At 40.9% G+C, this 18,078-nt stretch overlaps 1 protein-coding gene across 5 annotated transcripts in view; it reads right to left on the bottom strand.

Moving 5' to 3' along the window:
- Window positions 1-18,078, bottom strand: part of POLA1 (DNA polymerase alpha 1, catalytic subunit) — a 359,222-nt gene that overhangs the window by 292,256 nt on the left and 48,888 nt on the right. For all 5 annotated transcript variants that reach the window (XM_048863346.2, XM_048863354.2, XM_048863383.2 and 2 more), the window contains 8 exons: window positions 15,191-15,345; window positions 12,610-12,694; window positions 10,884-10,945; window positions 10,040-10,129; window positions 8,539-8,655; window positions 7,095-7,270; window positions 6,521-6,650; window positions 5,930-6,049 (listed from right to left, as the gene is read on the bottom strand). In XM_048863346.2, the coding sequence (XP_048719303.2) occupies window positions 5,930-6,049; window positions 6,521-6,650; window positions 7,095-7,270; window positions 8,539-8,655; window positions 10,040-10,129; window positions 10,884-10,945; window positions 12,610-12,694; window positions 15,191-15,345 (935 nt within the window). The remainder of the gene's footprint in view (window positions 1-5,929; window positions 6,050-6,520; window positions 6,651-7,094; window positions 7,271-8,538; window positions 8,656-10,039; window positions 10,130-10,883; window positions 10,946-12,609; window positions 12,695-15,190; window positions 15,346-18,078) is intronic.

Raw genomic sequence — 18,078 nt, 5'->3', positions numbered from 1 at the left:
GCCACTTTCCCAGCGGATATCTTTGAAGTTGCCTATCTGCCCAAGGGACCGCTGGACAATACAGACCTGCCCATTAGACAGGTCTTGAAGCATAGCTCTTCCAGAGCCAATGCCACCTTCGTGGATCATTCCAGAAGAAAGCGCTTCAGCCTCACATCTTGCGACCTGAAGTCGCTGCAGAGAAAAATAGGCAGCCCAAGCATCTGCTAGGGATACGGGATTCTCCCAGACAGAATAGGCCCTTCTATGTGAGTCTTTCAGGAGGATTAGCCCTCAGTCTTCCACAGGTAGTAAGAAGGAACCTAGCTGATGTCCAACCTGCTTAACTGCTCAAGCTAAACTTTCTAAGAATGAGGAGCACAGGGTACATGTGCCCCCCTGCACACTGATAGTCAAGAAAAATCCAGTCTTGCTGTGACACATGGCTAGAAAGGGTTAAATATCCTGCAAAATAAATAACCCTCAAAAGACGTGGGGAGATAATGTTTGTGGTTTTGTGTATTTAAATATGTGTGAGTAGGGTTGACAATGTAATGAACAGTCTCTGTCTATGCTGTATTCTGATAATTCAGAGATCAAAAGAACATCCTAGCATTTAAATGAATTATAAACACAGGATATCTCGTTATTCATCTCTCTTTGAAATGTATAGCAGATAATCTGTAATTGGTGGAGGAACAAGCAAATTGCCTTATGTTAATTCTATAAGTACTGGTGATGAACCTCCTTCAAAGTCATCCTAATTACCTTTTGTTCCCTGAGGAACTCCAATTTGCCAAAGAGAACATAAAATTGTACAAAAGATTCTTGGGTCCTGATTCTGTCATCTCAGATCCGCTTAGGCTTCAGCAGAGGAAGCTGGAGTCACAAGACTAAGGTCCCAGTTATGCTGGTATGCCCTGAATATGATATTTGGACATTGGACTATAACCTATGAACTATTTGAAAAAGAACTCTTTGTGCCATGTTTGTCTTTCTTCCACAGGAGAGAAGCGACTTTGTCTGTACAAAGTGCAAGCTGGTCTCCATATTGGAAGAGAAGATTGAAGGTCTGGAGCAACAGATAACAACCCTGCGTTGCATACGGGAAACTGAGGATTTTCTGGACAAAACTCAGGATAGGCTTCTAGGGGCACAAAGCTCTACAGATATAGAGCAGGTTGCACAGAGGAGCCAAGAGGCCAGTGAAGAAGCTTGGCAACATGTGACCTCCAGAAGAGGTAAGCGGAATGTCCGGGTTCCAGTAACACAGACACAGGTAACTAACCGCTTTCATGTTCTCTCCACAGGTATCGTTGCGGAGAGTGGACCAGATGATATGTCTGGGGCGAGAAAGCAGAAGGAGACTCCGCTGGTTGGAAGGCATGAGATGCGCTGTCCTGAGGTTGGGAGTTCCACGACCACCACTCCCAAGAGGAGAAGGCGGGTGGTGGTGGTCGAGGACTCTCTCCTCCGGGGGACTGAGTCATCTATCTGCCACCCTGACCGGGAAAACCGAGAAGTCTGCTGCTTGCCGGGGGCTAAGATTCGCGATGTGACGGAGAGACTGCCGAGACTCATCAAGCCCTCGGATCGCTACCCCTTCCTGCTTCTCCACGTGGGCACCAATGATACTGCCAAGAATGACCTTGAGCGGATCACTGCGGACTATGTGGCTCTAGGAAGAAGGATAAAGGAGTTGGAGGCGCAAGTGGTGTTCTCGTCCATCCTCCCCGTGGAAGGAAAAGGCCTAGGTAGGGAGCGTCGAATCGTGGAAGTCAACGAATGGCTACGCAGGTGGTGTCGGAGAGAAGGCTTTGGATTCTTCGACCATGGGATGGTGTTCCAAGAAGGAGTGCTAGGCAGAGACGGGCTCCACTTAACGAAGAGAGGGAAGAGCATCTTCGCGAGCAGGCTGGCTAACCTAGTGAGGAGGGCTTTAAACTAGGTTCACCGGGGGAAGGAGACCAAAGCCCTGAGGTAAGTGGGAAAGCGGGATACCGGGAGGAAGCACAGGCAGGAATGTCTGTGAGGGGAGGGCTCCTGCCTCATACTGGGAATGAGGGGCGATCAACAGGTTATCTCAAGTGCTTATATACAAATGCACAAAGCCTTGGAAACAAGCAGGGAGAACTGGAGGTCCTGGTGATGTCAAAGAACTATGACGTGATCGGAATAACAGAGACTTGGTGGGATAACTCACATGACTGGAGTACTGTCATGGATGGATATAAACTGTTCAGGAAGGACAGGCAGGGCAGAAAAGGTGGGGGAGTAGCACTGTATGTAAGGGAGCAGTATGACTGCTCAGAGCTTGGGTACGAAACTGCAGAAAAACCTGAGTGTCTCTGGATTAAGTTCAGAAGTGTGTGCAACAAGAGTGATGTAGTGGTGGGAGTCTGCTATAGACCACCGGACCAGGGGGATGAGGTAGATGAGGCTTTCTTCCGGCAGCTCACGGAAGCTACTGGATCGCATGCCCCGATTCTCATGGGTGACTTTAATTTTCCTGATATCTGCTGGGAGAGCAATACAGCGGTGCATAGACAATCCAGGAAGTTTTTGGAAAGCGTAGGGGACAATTTCCTGGCGCAAGTGCTAGAGGAGCCAACTAGGGGGGGCGCTTTTCTTGACCTGCTTCTCACAAACCGGGTAGAATTAGTGGGGGAAGCAAAAGTGGATGGGAATCTGGGAGGCAGTGACCATGAGTTGGTTGAGTTCAGGATCCTGACGCAGGGAAGAAAGGTAAGCAGCACGATACGGACCCTGGACTTCAGGAAAGCAGACTTCGACTCCCTCAGGGAACGGATGGCCAGGATCCCCTGGGGGACTAACTTGAAGGGGAAAGGAGTCCAGGAGAGCTGGCTGTATTTCAAGGAATCCCTGTTGAGGTTACAGGGACAAACCATCCCGATGAGTCGAAAGAATAGTAAATATGGCAGGCGACCAGCTTGGCTTAATGGTGAAATCTTAGCGGATCTTAAACATAAAAAAGAAGCTTACAAGAAGTGGAAGGTTGGACATATGACCAGGGAAGAGTATAAAAATATTGCTTGGGCATGTAGGAATGTTATCAGGAGGGCCAAATCGCACCTGGAGCTGCAGCTAGCCAGAGATGTCAAGAGTAACAAGAAGGGTTTCTTCAGGTATGTTGGCAACAAGAAGAAAGCCAAGGAATGTGTGGGCCCCTTACTGAATGAGGGAGGCAAACTAGTGACAGAGGATGTGGAAAAAGCTAATGTACTCAATGCTTTTTTTGCCTCTGTTTTCACTAACAAGGTTAGCTCCCAGACTGCTACGCTGGGCATCACAAAATGGGGAAGAGATGGACAGCCCTCTGTGGAGATAGAGGTGGTTAGGGACTATTTAGAAAAGCTGGACGTGCACAAGTCCATGGGGCCGGACGAGTTGCATCCGAGAGTGCTGAAGGAACTGGCGGCTGTGATTGCAGAGCCATTGGCCATTATCTTTGAAAACTCGTGGCGAACCGGGGAAGTCCCGGATGACTGGAAAAAGGCTAATGTAGTGCCAATCTTTAAAAAAGGGAAGAAGGAGGATCCTGGGAACTACAGGCCAGTCAGCCTCACTTCAGTCCCTGGAAAAATCATGGAGCAGGTCCTCAAAGAATCAATCCTGAAGCACTTGCATGAGAGGAAAGTGATCAGGAACAGCCAGCATGGATTCACCAAGGGAAGGTCATGCCTGACTAATCTAATCGCCTTCTATGATGAGATTACTGGTTCTGTGGATGAAGGGAAAGCAGTGGATGTATTGTTTCTTGACTTTAGCAAAGCTTTTGACACGGTCTCCCACAGTATTCTTGTCAGCAAGTTAAGGAAGTATGGGCTGGATGAATGCACTACAAGGTGGGTAGAAAGCTGGCTAGATTGTCGGGCTCAACGGGTAGTGATCAATGGCTCCATGTCTAGTTGGCAGCCGGTATCAAGTGGAGTGCCCCAAGGGTCGGTCCTGGGGCCGGTTTTGTTCAATATCTTCATAAATGATCTGGAGGATGGTGTGGATTGCACACTCAGCAAATTTGCAGATGATACTAAACTGGGAGGAGTGGTAGATACGCTGGAGGGGAGGGATAGGATACAGAAGGACCTAGACAAATTGGAGGATTGGGCCAAAAGAAATCTGATGAGGTTCAATAAGGATAAGTGCAGGGTCCTGCACTTAGCACGGAAGAACCCAATGCACAGCTACAGACTAGGGACCGAATGGCTAGGCAGCAGTTCTGCGGAAAAGGACCTAGGGGTGACAGTGGACGAGAAGCTGGATATGAGTCAGCAGTGTGCCCTTGTTGCCAAGAAGGCCAATGGCATTTTGGGATGTATAAGTAGGGGCATAGCGAGCAGATCGAGGGACATGATCGTTCCCCTCTATTCGACATTGGTGAGGCCTCATCTGGAGTACTGTGTCCAGTTTTGGGCCCCACACTTCAAGAAGGATGTGGATAAATTGGAGAGAGTCCAGCGAAGGGCAACAAAAATGATTAGGGGTCTGGAACACATGACTTATGAGGAGAGGCTGAGGGAGCTGGGATTGTTTAGCCTGCAGAAGAGAAGAATGAGGGGGGATTTGGTAGCTGCTTTCAACTACCTGAAAGGGGGTTCCAAAGAGGATGGCTCTAGACTGTTCTCAATGGTAGCAGATGACAGAACGAGGAGTAATGGTCTCAAGTTGCAATGGGGGAGGTTTAGATTGGATATTAGGAAAAACTTTTTCACTAAGAGGGTGGTGAAACACTGGAATGCGTTACCTAGGGAGGTGGTAGAATCTCCTTCCTTAGAGGTTTTTAAGGTCAGGCTTGACAAAGCCCTGGCTGGGATGATTTAACTGGGAATTGGTCCTGCTTTGAGCAGGGGGTTGGACTAGATGACCTTCTGGGGTCCCTTCCAACCCTTATATTCTATGATTCTATGATTCTTTGCAACTACTACGCTCACCATCTCTGCTATGAATCTGAACCTAAATGAACTGAACTCATGTCTGTATGCATATTGATCTTTTAACCATACTCTCTCTATATTTTTTAAGAAATTTTAGTTTAGTTAATAAGAATTGGCTGTAGCATGTATTTGGGCAAGATCTGAAACATAATGTATTCAATCCTTTGGGACTGGTAAAACCTTTTCTTTTATATGATGAAATACAATTTTCAGAAATCATCATATTTGACTTAGGTACCTAGATGGAAGCCTGAGGCTGGATCACTTTAAGGGAACTGTGTTGTTTGGACTTCTGAATAACCAGTAAGGTAAGAAAGAAGCTGTTTTTGCTGGCTTGGTAAATCTAAGTAATGGAATATCCACCAGCTTTATGGGGATTGTCTGCCCCATTCTTTGCTGTTCACCCTAACTGAATGACCATAGCTGGCCCACACTCAAACGCTGGTCACATTTGCACACAAACTGCATGCGCACCTATAGCGGGACACATGTGTGAAGAAGATATTAAGATATTAAGTTTTTTCTAAAAACCTTATTGGTATCTATAAGGGTCTTTTCAACAAGGGAGAAACTGACTGGTTCACAGAAAAATAAAGGAACTGGCTATATACCAGGTACCATTAAATGTACAAATTAAACACAAAAAAAACCTGAAAAAATATTTGATAAGATTACTGATCTTGAAAGAAGTTAAGTGCTCCTGTAATTATAATAGGTAAAAAACTTCAGACAGCAATGTGTTTTTCCAAGTTGACAGTGTCCCTTTAAACCACAGGCTTTTCACTTCACACTTAAGACAAATTGTTATTATATCTTGGAAAAAGTTCTTGTTGATCTGATGTTAAACTATTCCTGTGATTGGATATAATTACTTTTTCATGTTTTCGTAAAGAAAATGATGTGCAAAGGAAAAAAGTATTAGTGTTTTTATAAGAATTTATCTAAAAAAGATCATGGAAGAAGTAAGTCAAAACAAGAATATATTTGGGACCCACCAGCTTCTGCTGAGGCTTTTTAAAAACTTGCTTGTCAGGCACAATATAGTCTCTCTCATAAAAAGCATGAAGCAGCAGGAACTCATTACGCTCTGATCGCCCACCCATCATTGTCCTTGACTATGGAGGAAAAAAACAGAAGAATTCAAAACAAACTGGAGAAACCAAAATATTGATGCACAAAAATGAATTAAGACATAGATTTCAACCAGATACAGTCTTCTCATATATGCTATTTTCTTTTACAAGGTAAATATCTATTTTCAGGGTTATGTAATTTTGTTTGTGGGGCTTTTGCACCACACATAAACAGATCTACCAAATGATACAACCATCTGTCCATTTCCACCTAAATACTTTCATAGCACAAACTCTAACGTCAGAAAGAAAAATCCCATGGAGGTCATCTAAATTTGAATGTACTCCAACTAATAGTTTTCATCTCTTTGAAGGACAAATGACGCACACTATTCACAGTGCATAGTTAAGGAATTTACAAGCACTGACTCAGCTGAGGCATTAACCATACCAAACCCAGAAAGCACAAGGCAATAGTTGCTTTTTAGGTGAAGGGAACGAAAACAAAATTACCATAACATTCCCAGAGATGTTTGTAATCTGCAGGGCTAGCGGAAGAACATTCAGCTCACACATGATCTGCAGAATGAATCTGGCATCTGTCCAGGTGTTCTCCAGCATGTACAGTAAGTGAGACGAATCACTGGGAAGAGAGGAAGAATGTCAAGTTTAAACCTGAAACATGTCGGTACGAATTTTGCAGAAGAGTAGACCTAAATTCTGTACAATGGCTCTAAGATCTCTTCAGTGTACCTGTGCCAAATTATGAAGCAAACTCATTTAGTTGCAAATAGTAATTCAAGATTGTTTATTCTATTAATGTACCTAAAGTAACATTTTCACACTGTATCTCTATTTGAACGACTAAGCCATGATCAGCAACACTGTTCTGAGAAACGGTGTTTGTAAAATACTTTTAAGATGAAAAACACAGAAGTATAGTACCCTGCTACTCAATCCCACATCTGCCTGATAAACCAAGTACAAAATTATATATAGAGACAAACTAAAAAAAATTAAATGCTGCGCCATTCCCCAACACAGAACTGCATTAAAAAAAAACAAAACAAAACACTGAGCAATATACCTGTACATATTTCTTATCTCTTCTGGTGGAATTGTTACCCTCTCGGTTTTCAAAATCTGATGGACCAATTCAGATAAATGGTAGCTCTTGCAACGAATTAATTCTTTTGCTGAAATTTCCACATCACAGATCATCCGACCACAGGCTGCATTCCTTTCAGCAAAGCCACCTCGACCCTTATCCATGCAAAAAAATAATAATAATAATAATATGTAACATCACATACTCAAATATATGCATACGGGGCTTGATCCAAAGGCCACTCAAGGCAGTTGGAATCTTCCATTTAAATCAATGGGCCTTGGATCAGGTCCTAAAGGAATTTTAGATATATTTCATCAAAGCCTGTGGATATGAAGGACTGGGCACAGGACTCCCTTTAATAGCTAAGACTCAATCTCAATCCTGCAAATCCTTACGTATGTGCTTAATTCTGTTATTATGTAGTCCCATTGAAATTTTACAACTCTCAGTAGTAAAATTAAGCACATGCATAAGGGTTTGCAGGATCAGGAAACTAAATGAATGTCTGGCATGGAATCTGAATTTTTTTTTTTTTAAAGACCATAATTTTTGCATATTAACAAGCAGTTTAGTAATTGACAGCACAAAAAAGTCATAAAAACAACAAGTGAGGAGAACAAAGACACATTGGTGGGGAAAAACAGGGAATGAAGTGAACACAAGTATCAGCAGAGAGTGTGGTGAAGGGAAGAAGAAAGAGAGAAGAAACAAAATTGAATGTTTAACTTAAAGTGGAATTTTTGCTATCAATTTAATTAAATATTTTAATCGTGTTTACAGCTAATAAAAAGACAAAAATAACTCCTCCCCTTAAAAAAGTATTTCATTTGTCTTTCCCCTACCTTTTCCAATTTCAAAGAGAGTATCTATGTAGAAGAAGAAAAATCCTTATGAAAAAGAGAAATTAAAACACTGAAGAGTTTTCTGGTTGTGATGAAAATAGAAAAAAAAAGCATAGGCCTATAAAAAAAACCTATGTAAGAGGGAGGTGCTGTAGTTAAGTATTCAGAATGTCATGTTCTCAGAACAAGAACGTAATAAAACTAGTGAAATATAATTTAACTACTCTCTATGGGATGATTCACCAGTCAATCCAAGCCACATTTTCCCCTCATTATACAGTTGCACTAGACACAAAGACAAAGACATCTTTTCTCTATTACAGTTATTAATCTGTCATTACCACCATCTAGTTGAGAAATGTAAACTAAATTTGCCTAACTTGAAAATTAGTTTAGCTTATTACTATAATAAAATAGTCATACAAACATTCATTATGTCTGAACTGGGATGCAAGAAATCCAACATGACCAACAGTCAAAATACATCAGAGAGGCATTCAAAATACATTAGCTAAATTAATTCATTTTAATCACATGCAATGTAAAAGAACTTAAGAGAGACTTAAGCAATCTTTTACCCCAAGCTTTGGCATGATGGACCTCCTCAGTCGACCTATCTTGGACCAGTGAGGGACTTTGCACACATTAATTCTCTGCAGCAGCACTTCCAGATCAAAGCCATAAATATTATGACCCTTGCCACAAGAAGAAAGCAACAGAAAAAGGTTATAACAAATGCAAATTAAAGGACTTACTTTCATGTGTTTAAAAAAAATATATAAAGGGCAAAGGAATTCTAATCTAATTGATGGCATCATCAGCATACCTCTTATTGGAAATTCTAAGGGAATTTATTCATCAGCAGTACTCATTAGTCCTGACATTAACAACACTGCTCAGCAGAATACTGAAATAAACTTTGTTTCATTATAATTGGCTCACAGTTCATACAGGTTCTTTCAATTTCATTCTCATGCCTCACAGCTAGTGACAGATCTCAATTTAAATTCTCTATTTAACCACATGTGAAGACATGTTTAAATAATTCCTTCTCCTTCCACTCATAAAACCCTCCAACTACTGATGTAAGTTATATATTCATGGTATCCTAGTTGTACCATATTCCATGCAGCATGGTACATAAAGGCAGAGTTCTTACATATTTAAAATCAAACATAGCTAAATAATGCCTTTTAAAGTTCAGAAATGCAAGAGAAACATAACCATTTGTTTCCTGAAGGTACTAGTCCCAATCCTCAGCTGAAACCAGAAAGAACACAGCACAACTCAGGAAGTGGGAATGCAGAAGTATTTTTAAAAGACACCTTTCTGCTCCCCTAAAGAAGGGTCATTGTGCACCAGGCTTAAGTCAATGGGAACTGCAGGTGCTTAGCTCTGAAAAATCAGGCCACTCAGTTACCTAACTTGCAGTATCCAAAATTTTGAAGTGTTGATATCAGCATTTTCACTGAGAGAGTCTTTCCGCAACAATTATAAAACTATTAAAGAGGATATTTGTTGCCAGCCATTATTAATTTTGCCAGCACTGCTCACTTCAGTAATTTGGGAAAAATAAATCTCACATTTCCCATATAAAGCATTTATCAAGTACAAAGAAAGGCTTATTTTTCCACAAAATAAACTTAACTGACCGATGGATTTTTAAAAAAATATATTTGTGTCTTGATTTTGGTATCAAACTATCCAAATGACATTAACAGAAATTACATGAGTATTTGGACAGATGATGAATAGACCCATAAGTATCAATATTCCACCTTCTCTGGTAACCCAAAAGCTTTTTTTTTTTTTAAATTAAGGAAGGTCGTTATGTTTTTAATAATATTTAAAGTGATAAGGGCTACAACATACTCCTGAAGAGCAATTCAATATCACATGTGTAAGTATGTACACCTGCTCTATTTTATAACCACTAAAGCAAGTTAAAATCATGATGCAGAGTGAAATAAATGTAAAAGCTTTAAGGGCACAAAGAAACCAAGAATTATGTTAACATCTGCCCAGTCAACATATTTCTTAGTTCTTATCTATTAAAAAGTCAAGTTAATAGCTACTTACCACAATAATATCTGGGTCAATTTTGTGAATCTTCGCAAGGAAAAAACCCAGCAACGTTCTCTCCGTTGCAGCAATCTCTACGTTAGCGTTCTAAGAGGAGCAAGAGGGAGTACCTGGTTTCAATGACCCAATAAATACTAAAAGTTTAAAATAAAAACCCGATCCTTCACTGATGAGTTACAAGACTACAATAATAATAAACCACTGCAGAGTTTTTTCCTTCATAATTAAAGGCTTCTTGTTCTCATGCACAAGACTACAGAAAGCTTTTCTCACATACCCTTTTCTGTTTTGCTTTCGGGTACAAGTGTTTCAAGAATCTTGCTAGGAGTCAGGAACAGCATGACAGTGCTACATATGATATACATAACATTTGCCCACAGGTTTAATATCACACACACAAAAAGAGTAGGTTACATTTTTGTTCTGCCAACCTTTTTAGAGCCTCTTTTAAAATGAAAAGAGGATTTTTGAAAAGAAATTTGGATGGACTTTACCACACATGAAAATGAGAGACTAACACAACCAGCTTGAAATAAGTATAACAAAATAAAATACAATGTAAACTGCCGCACAAAGCTCTGCCAATGTACCTCAAATCTTACCTGCAACATTCTTCCTGAACCTTCTGAACTGCTAACTGTGCCAAATTATATGACAGTTTTGTAATATAAGTAGTGACAGATCAGCAGGTATGTTTTCAAAGATGATGTAAAGATTTGAATGTACATTTTCAGAGACGAAAGCTAGTGCACTAGCCTGCTCCATGTAAAACTCTTCCCCCACAATTCAAAGGCAGTATCTCAGAAGGCATTCTATTCTGAATGTTAAGAAAATAAATTACCTTGCTTTTAATGATTTCTTTGAAGTCATAAGGGAAAATACAATCGTTTGGTTTGGAAATAACTGCAAAAGAAATCATAAGTGGTTTGGTCTCATTTGAGCATATGGTATGAAAAACAATGTCATTTGTTAGAAGGTTTTTTTGGGTAAGATTATCTAAGAGTCTTTGGACCAACAGTCTAGAAGAAATGCCGCCTTTATCTTATTATGTAGTAACACTGTGCTTGGCACTGTACAAGATACAAAATGAAGTCAAAACCATGCCAAGACTCAACAACTGAATTAAAATGAAGCTATCTACTCTAAAACTAAATTTAAGAGTTTAAACTTGATTAAAAAGCTAGTTTTCTGGGATGGAAATTGAGTTGTCACTGAACAAGAACAGACAAGCAGAGGACAATCTAATCTAACATCTTGCTTTTAACAGGGACTTCTTTTTTATAGAAGTCTCAGCTATGTTTAAAGAAATTTAAACTCTGCCATGGCTTTTGAGTTAAAATTACATGGATTTTGTTTTTCAGAGTGGTAGTTATTTTAAAAGAAATTAGCAATAAATAAATCCAATAAAAGTAAACTATTAGATGTAGGGTTGGCAGAATTAGATTTTTTTAATAATTGAAGATAGTATCGGTATATTTTTAAGCATTTTTTCTATTTTTTATTTATTTAAATGTTCACAGTTGTGGGAAATTATGAGGGAAAAATCAGGAAAAAAAGAGGAGGGGCAGGCAAAATGATTTAACAGTAGATGTTGAGATTCAAAAAGTTAAATCTTTGTAACTGTTAAAACAAATTGTCAACATCCCGTGTTGAAATATACAAATTAATATCCATAAATCATACTCTAGTAAGTTCCCAAGCAGTATTTTTCTTACTTTGCCTATCTGTAAATTTTGATCATCATCGATGGAAATATTTTTTCGTCATTTGTGAGAGTGGTGAAATTGATGTTTATCAGCCTTTACCAATAAAAATCTATTCCTTGCAAGCCTAAACCCTAATTATATGTCATTAGCCCCATTCTCAAACTGTGCCATGGAGCACTTGCAGTTTACATGCTAGCTCCTGGACCCCTGCCTCTAAGGGCATCCAAAACTCTGCATGACTATCAGTTGGGATCTGGGGCTACATAAAGGCATTCTGGGTTGATAATACAGTTGATCACACCCACATGCTCAACTGTGCATCTTTTAAGTTTTCATGTTTCTTAATTTCATATTACTGCCTTGAGATCTCAGTTCAGACTTTTAAAAAGGAACTGAATGAAGCTATTGCTGGCCCACTTCTAGCTGAACTTTTACTTTAAAAGACTGAACTGTTTTTAAATTAAATAAAAACTTTTTTTTAAAAAAAGCAACAAGCGAGAGGAGAAAGAGGACAGAAAGAGGCAGAGGATATTTGGAGGGAGGTTACTTTGCCTTCATAGAAAAACCCTAAGATTTCTACCAAGTAAATGGAATATCAACTAAGTTTAAAAATAAGGAGGAAACCGTTGGGTAGTGAAAAAAAATCTATTCACCTCACCTAATTAACTCTCTCCCCACCACCACTCAGGCATCATACCATTACTGCTGACAGACAGTGGGGAAAGCGCTGTTCACATATAAATTCTCGCTTGTACTTCTTTCCAATAAAGATTTTAAAAATAGATATTAAAAAGAGTCAAGTGAAGTTATTGAAGCAAATCTTTAAAATTGCTCTACCCATAACCTGGTCCAGATACTCACCACAGAAGTGTGTCTGGAAAGGAGGCTGAGGAGGTGCTTTATCCAAACAAAATCTTTGATGGACTAGAGCTGCAACAGCCATGACCTACACCAAGAAATGAGAAATACTGTGATAATAAACACACTGATGTGCCTCTGCATATTTACATCAGGTTAACAGTATCAAATTACCCCTTTCCTTCTATCCCTCCACTCTCTTTTGAACAGCCTTCTCCAACTGCTCCTCCTTTTTCAAAAAAGGCAATCGCCTACTTTACGTGAATTGCAGCTGCAAATTGCTGAAGTCTTCAGCATTGTTTATTGATCTTAAGGAGCACAAACCACCATTCAAGAAATACTACTATTTGATTTTGATATCAAATACAGAACTGGGTGGAGAGAGGAAACTCTGCTTCATGAAGGATTTTGGTATTTCAAGACAGAGTTTTGTTCAGATTTGGAACAAAACTCCAAAATTTTGACGTTTTCTGCAAATAGAAAATGAAGCGCCAGTGAATGGGGGGGACAGAGCTTGTTGTCCCCAACACTGGGACACTCTGCTAGGAGGACTGCCTCAGTGCCAGGAACTCTGGGGTGCCAAAAAGACACAAGCACTCGGCTTGCTGAGGAGCCAGAAGCCTGGAAAGAGCAGGCTCTTCAGCAAGCCACGAGACCAGCTGTTGAGGAGGTAGGCAGGCAAGCTGGCAGATTCCGTTGGAACTTGCTCTCCACAGAATCTTTCAATTTTCGTGAATTGGCCAAACTCTGACAAAAAACACTTTGCCGGAATGTTTCTGACCAGCTTCAATAAAAGAGTTTGTTGGAAACAGTACAAATAATCTGCACATATAATCAATACTGGTATCTTGTACTACAGGCTAGTAGGTCAGTATTAGCTTTAGCTTTTTTGGAACTTTATTCTGGTTAATGCAGGTTTTAGAAAGTTAACATGGTGAGAACAACTTGTTAGCATGTTTAAAATATAAAGTTTAAAGCATTTAATTACAGTGGGTAGTATAAAGCAGTGGTGGGCAACCTGTGGTCCGCGGGCCACATGCAGCCTGTCAGGGTAATCCACCAGCAGGCCACAAGACAGTGTTTACATTGACCAATGGCCAGAGACGTGCTGGCCGCTGGTTCCTGCAGCTTCCATTGGCCAGCAACAGTGAACCGCAGCCACCGAGAGCTGAGGGCGGCCATGCCTGCTGACAGTCAATGTAAACACTGTCTCGTGGCCCACCAGTGGATTACCCTGACGGGCTGCATGAGGCCAGGCCACAGGTTGCCCACCACTGGTCTAGAGTTGTCAAGGTTCCTTCCCCACTCTGAACTCTGAGGTACAGATGTGGGTACCTGCATGGAAGACCCCCTAAGCTTATTTCTACCAGCTTAGGTTAAAAACTTCCCCAAGGCACAAAATCTTTGCATTTGGACTAGGGTAGGCTGCCACCACCAAGCGCTCTAACAAAGAACCGAGGAAAAGGACCACTTGAAGTTCCTCTTCCCCCAGCAATCCCCCCAAGCCCTTACACCTCCTTTCCTGAGGAGGCTTGAGAACAAACAACTTGAGCACAGACTAGCTTGGGTTTCTTAGGACCCTAAGAACACAATCAGATTCTTAAAAAACAGAACTTTAATAGAAGAACAAAAAGAAAAGAAACACTCTAAGATTAGAATGGAAGATAATCTCACAGGCAGTCAGATTCAAAACAGAGAATCCCTCTAGGCAAAACCTTAAATTACAAAAAGACACAAAAACAGGAATACACATTCCTTCAACACAGCAAATTTACAAGCCAAAACAAAGAAAACCTAATGTATTTTCTAGCTAGATTACTTACTAACTTTACAGGAGTTGGAGGGCTTGCATCCTTGATCTGTTCCTGGCAAAGGTATCACAGACAGACAGACCAAAGCCTTTTTCCCTGCCTCCAGATTTGAAAGTATCTTGTCCCCTCATTGGTCATTTTGGGTCAGGTGCCAGCGAGGTTACCTTAGCTTCTTAACCTTTACAAGTGAAAAGATTTTGCCTCTGGCCAGGAGAGATTTTATAGCACTGTATATAGAAAGGTGGTTACCCTTCCCTTTATAGTTATGACAAGAGTCTATTGTTGTGGTATTCTATCTTGATGAATAAAAAGTGGCGGCAGCATAACAGCTAGTATGAGAGTTTAAATCTGTTTCCCATTCTGCTTTAAAAATTTGTTTATCAGAGGCAATCCTTTATTTTACCCAGAATACATAATGCTTAAAAGCCACATTATTGGGTGTGTATAATCTGTTGTGTGTTTCTTTAAAAGAAAAAGATTTATTTAGTCTTCTATAACCAAAGATTGCATTTTGGGGTGTTTTCCATAAAAGAACAAAATTTTATATACAAACTGAGACCCTGATCTTGTAATGAGCTCTGAGCAGATGGACACATCAGCCCACAGAGGGGTTCACCTGCACAGATCTCACTGCGGAATCAGATCCACAGAATCAGGTCTATTGCAGACATCACAATCAAGGCTTTTTGGTTGGTGAAGTTTTTCCAGTTACCAATTCTTACTTAGCATATGCCATAGAAAAAAATCAAACATCAGCAAAACTGATGATTTACCTCATGCTGGTGAGTCTTCACATTCTGAATTGTCCTCATGCTGAGAGACATGATCACAAGAGGAGGAGGAGGAAGATCTTTAACTACATTCACCAAGTCAGGTTTCAGGGCCGTTGCCTCCACCTTACACCAACTGACTGAATGACTCAAGGGCTCTGTGGAAACAAACGAGCCACTTACAAGAATGATAAGGTCATCATGAGGAGAAAAAAAAAATGGTTACCTTACAATAACTGGCACTCCAAGTTGTTCTGTCCATGCATATCCCTTTAAGTATGCTTGTGAGATGAAACTCATCTAACAGCTGAATACCAGGTTATTAGTGAAACTGAAATGTCACTGAAATGTCTGTGCCCTGCTTGTCCTCGTGTCCCCTAACCAAGGGCAGAGAAGCCGTAACCATCAGTCAGTTCCCTTGCTCATTCAGAATCTCCATTTAAGGGAGATTCTGAAAAAACAGGGAAGAAAAGTAGGTTGTAGGATCCACACCGACAAAACATCATGAAAAAACAAAGTTACTATAAGATAAGTAACGTTTTTAATTCTTTGAACATTTGTCCATGTGGATACCACCTCTAGGTGACTGGCAAGCAGTGTCCTATCTGGAAGGTTGAACTGAGGAGTCCAGACTACCACTAACTAATCAGCTATTTTAACACTGCCCTCCCAAATTTGGTATCTGATCTTGCAGCCAGGTCAAGGACATAATGTTTAACAAAAATGAGAGGACTATTTGAAATGGCTGCCTTGCAGTTCTGAGATAATGGGGATGCTTCCTTGTCTGCTGAAGCCTGAGCTCTAGTCAAATGACCTGTGATATTTAGAGGAAAAGGAACAGCAGCCATATGACAGAAAAATGAAATACGCTAGGTGATCCATTTAAATAATCTCAGAGGAAAAAATGGCATGTCCTCTGGAATCACCACTTATAACAACAAAAAAGGCAGGGGCATTGCTGAAAATGGGCTTTGTCCTGGTCAGGTAGCATAGCAAGACCCTCACTACAGCTAAAATATGAAGTTTCTTCTCCTCTGGATAAGTGTGTGGTTTTGGAAGAAAAAGAGGGAGACTAATATTAATTTAACTGAAAGTCTGACACGAGTTTGGGAATAAATTTAGGACGGCTTCTCAAAACCATCTTATCTTCGTGGAATGTTATGCAAGAAGGGTTGGCCGTGAGACTTTGGAGTTCACGGACCCTTCTGTCTGACACAGTGGGGATGATAAAAAGATATCTTGAGAGTAAGGTGGTATAGAGTATTCAGAAGAGGGTTCAAAGGGAGTCCTCAAAGGACAATATTATGATCCCATTTGGGAGGTGGCTTCCTAAATCAGTGGGAAGCGGGAAGCAATTCTTAAAAATCTGGATGCAGAAGTGTAAGAAAAAAACAAACATGACTCTGGGTGGGTGGCATGCCGAAATTACTGCAAGGTGGGACTGTAACTGAACAGAATGAGAATCCAGAAAAATGTAGATGGATGATATAATTAAGGATCTTGGTAACAGGAATCTCCAAATGGATCAAGGTTGTGCTGGGCTGCCCAAAAAGAAAATCTTTTCACCTGCGAGGAGTACATTTTTCATTACTCATTAGGGACTCCTGCTTCACCACAGGATTTCTTGTGCATATAACAAACAGTCTCTGTCAGTGGCACTTAACCCAGCCAACATGCAAGCTGTCATGTGTAACAATTTCAAGTCTGGGTTCAATGTGACCGTTGTCCTGTGATATTATTTCTGAACAGTTTGGAATTGCTATTGGAGGCTGAGTTGACATTTGGAAGTGACCCATTAGCCAAAAATGCCTCAGCCAACAAGGAACTATCAGGATCTGCTGCATTCAGACTTTCCATATCATCCTGGATATTAGAGAGAATTGGAGGACATGCATACAGGAGACTTTGATTCCGCCATATGCCATCCACATGGTGGGTAAGCTGGGGCTCTGAAATGAGGGATTCTGGACTGGAGGAATGAATCATCTCCTGATCTTGGAGAGTGATGAGGTGAAGGCTCCCAGCGGCACTGGATGGGGAAGAAAGTATGGTCAGGAAAAGGTCTCCTCTATCTGCAGTGCTGATCTCTCAGGCAACGTCTGTACCAGGAGCTGAGACATTTGAGTCAGTGCCGGATGACGTGCACTCAACAGCAAAAATGGTATGGGAGAAGAGATAACTTCCATCACCAATAATGCAATAACCAGAACAGTTCGTGACACTATCAACTGAGGAACTATTTCAATTTTTTGTAGGAATCCGTACCAGATGTAGGGACCAGAGTAGCCTCAGAGCCCTTCAGTGCCAAGAAGAAAGTTGAATCAGTGTCACTTGCCCCTTTAGTATGAGGACTTCACTCTCCTCCAAAGAACTGAATGTAAAAGAAATAGCTCTCCTGAGGCCTCTCAACTTTTCCTTTCTCAAGGAAGTAAGATCAGTACCAGATTTGATCCAATGTTCTGATCTACCTTAGCTCTGTGTGGAAGAGGCAGTACTTGTCTTTGTTGCTGGAGCAGCTAATAGTACTGAGCATGTCTTTGGCTACCAAGGCTTTTGGCCAGTCAGTCCCGAATTTGACTTCTTACTGATACCAGCCTTTGCAGCTGCATCCTGGATATCATGGGAGCACACAGACTAAGAGGTGGAAAGTCCCATCTTGGAGTTCCATGCCCATTCTTGTGGGTCTGAAATGCTCCTCACAGGCTGCTCCAGAAGACACAATTTTAGCCTCTCTCAATTTTCTTGTTCTGGAGAACAGACAACTGGCAGATGGAGCATCAATTAGGTACAAGGCTCTCACCAAGACAAAAACAAACTGTCTAGAAGGGGAATAAGCCAGTCACAAGATGGGCAGGATTTGAAGCTGCTATTTTAAGTGGTTGTGGCACAAG

The sequence above is a fragment of the Caretta caretta genome, chromosome 1 (assembly GCF_965140235.1).
Source record: "Caretta caretta isolate rCarCar2 chromosome 1, rCarCar1.hap1, whole genome shotgun sequence".
NCBI lineage: Eukaryota > Metazoa > Chordata > Testudines > Cheloniidae > Caretta > Caretta caretta.
Note: the sequence above shows the minus strand (reverse complement) of the source record. Positions and strands in the feature narration are given on the sequence as shown.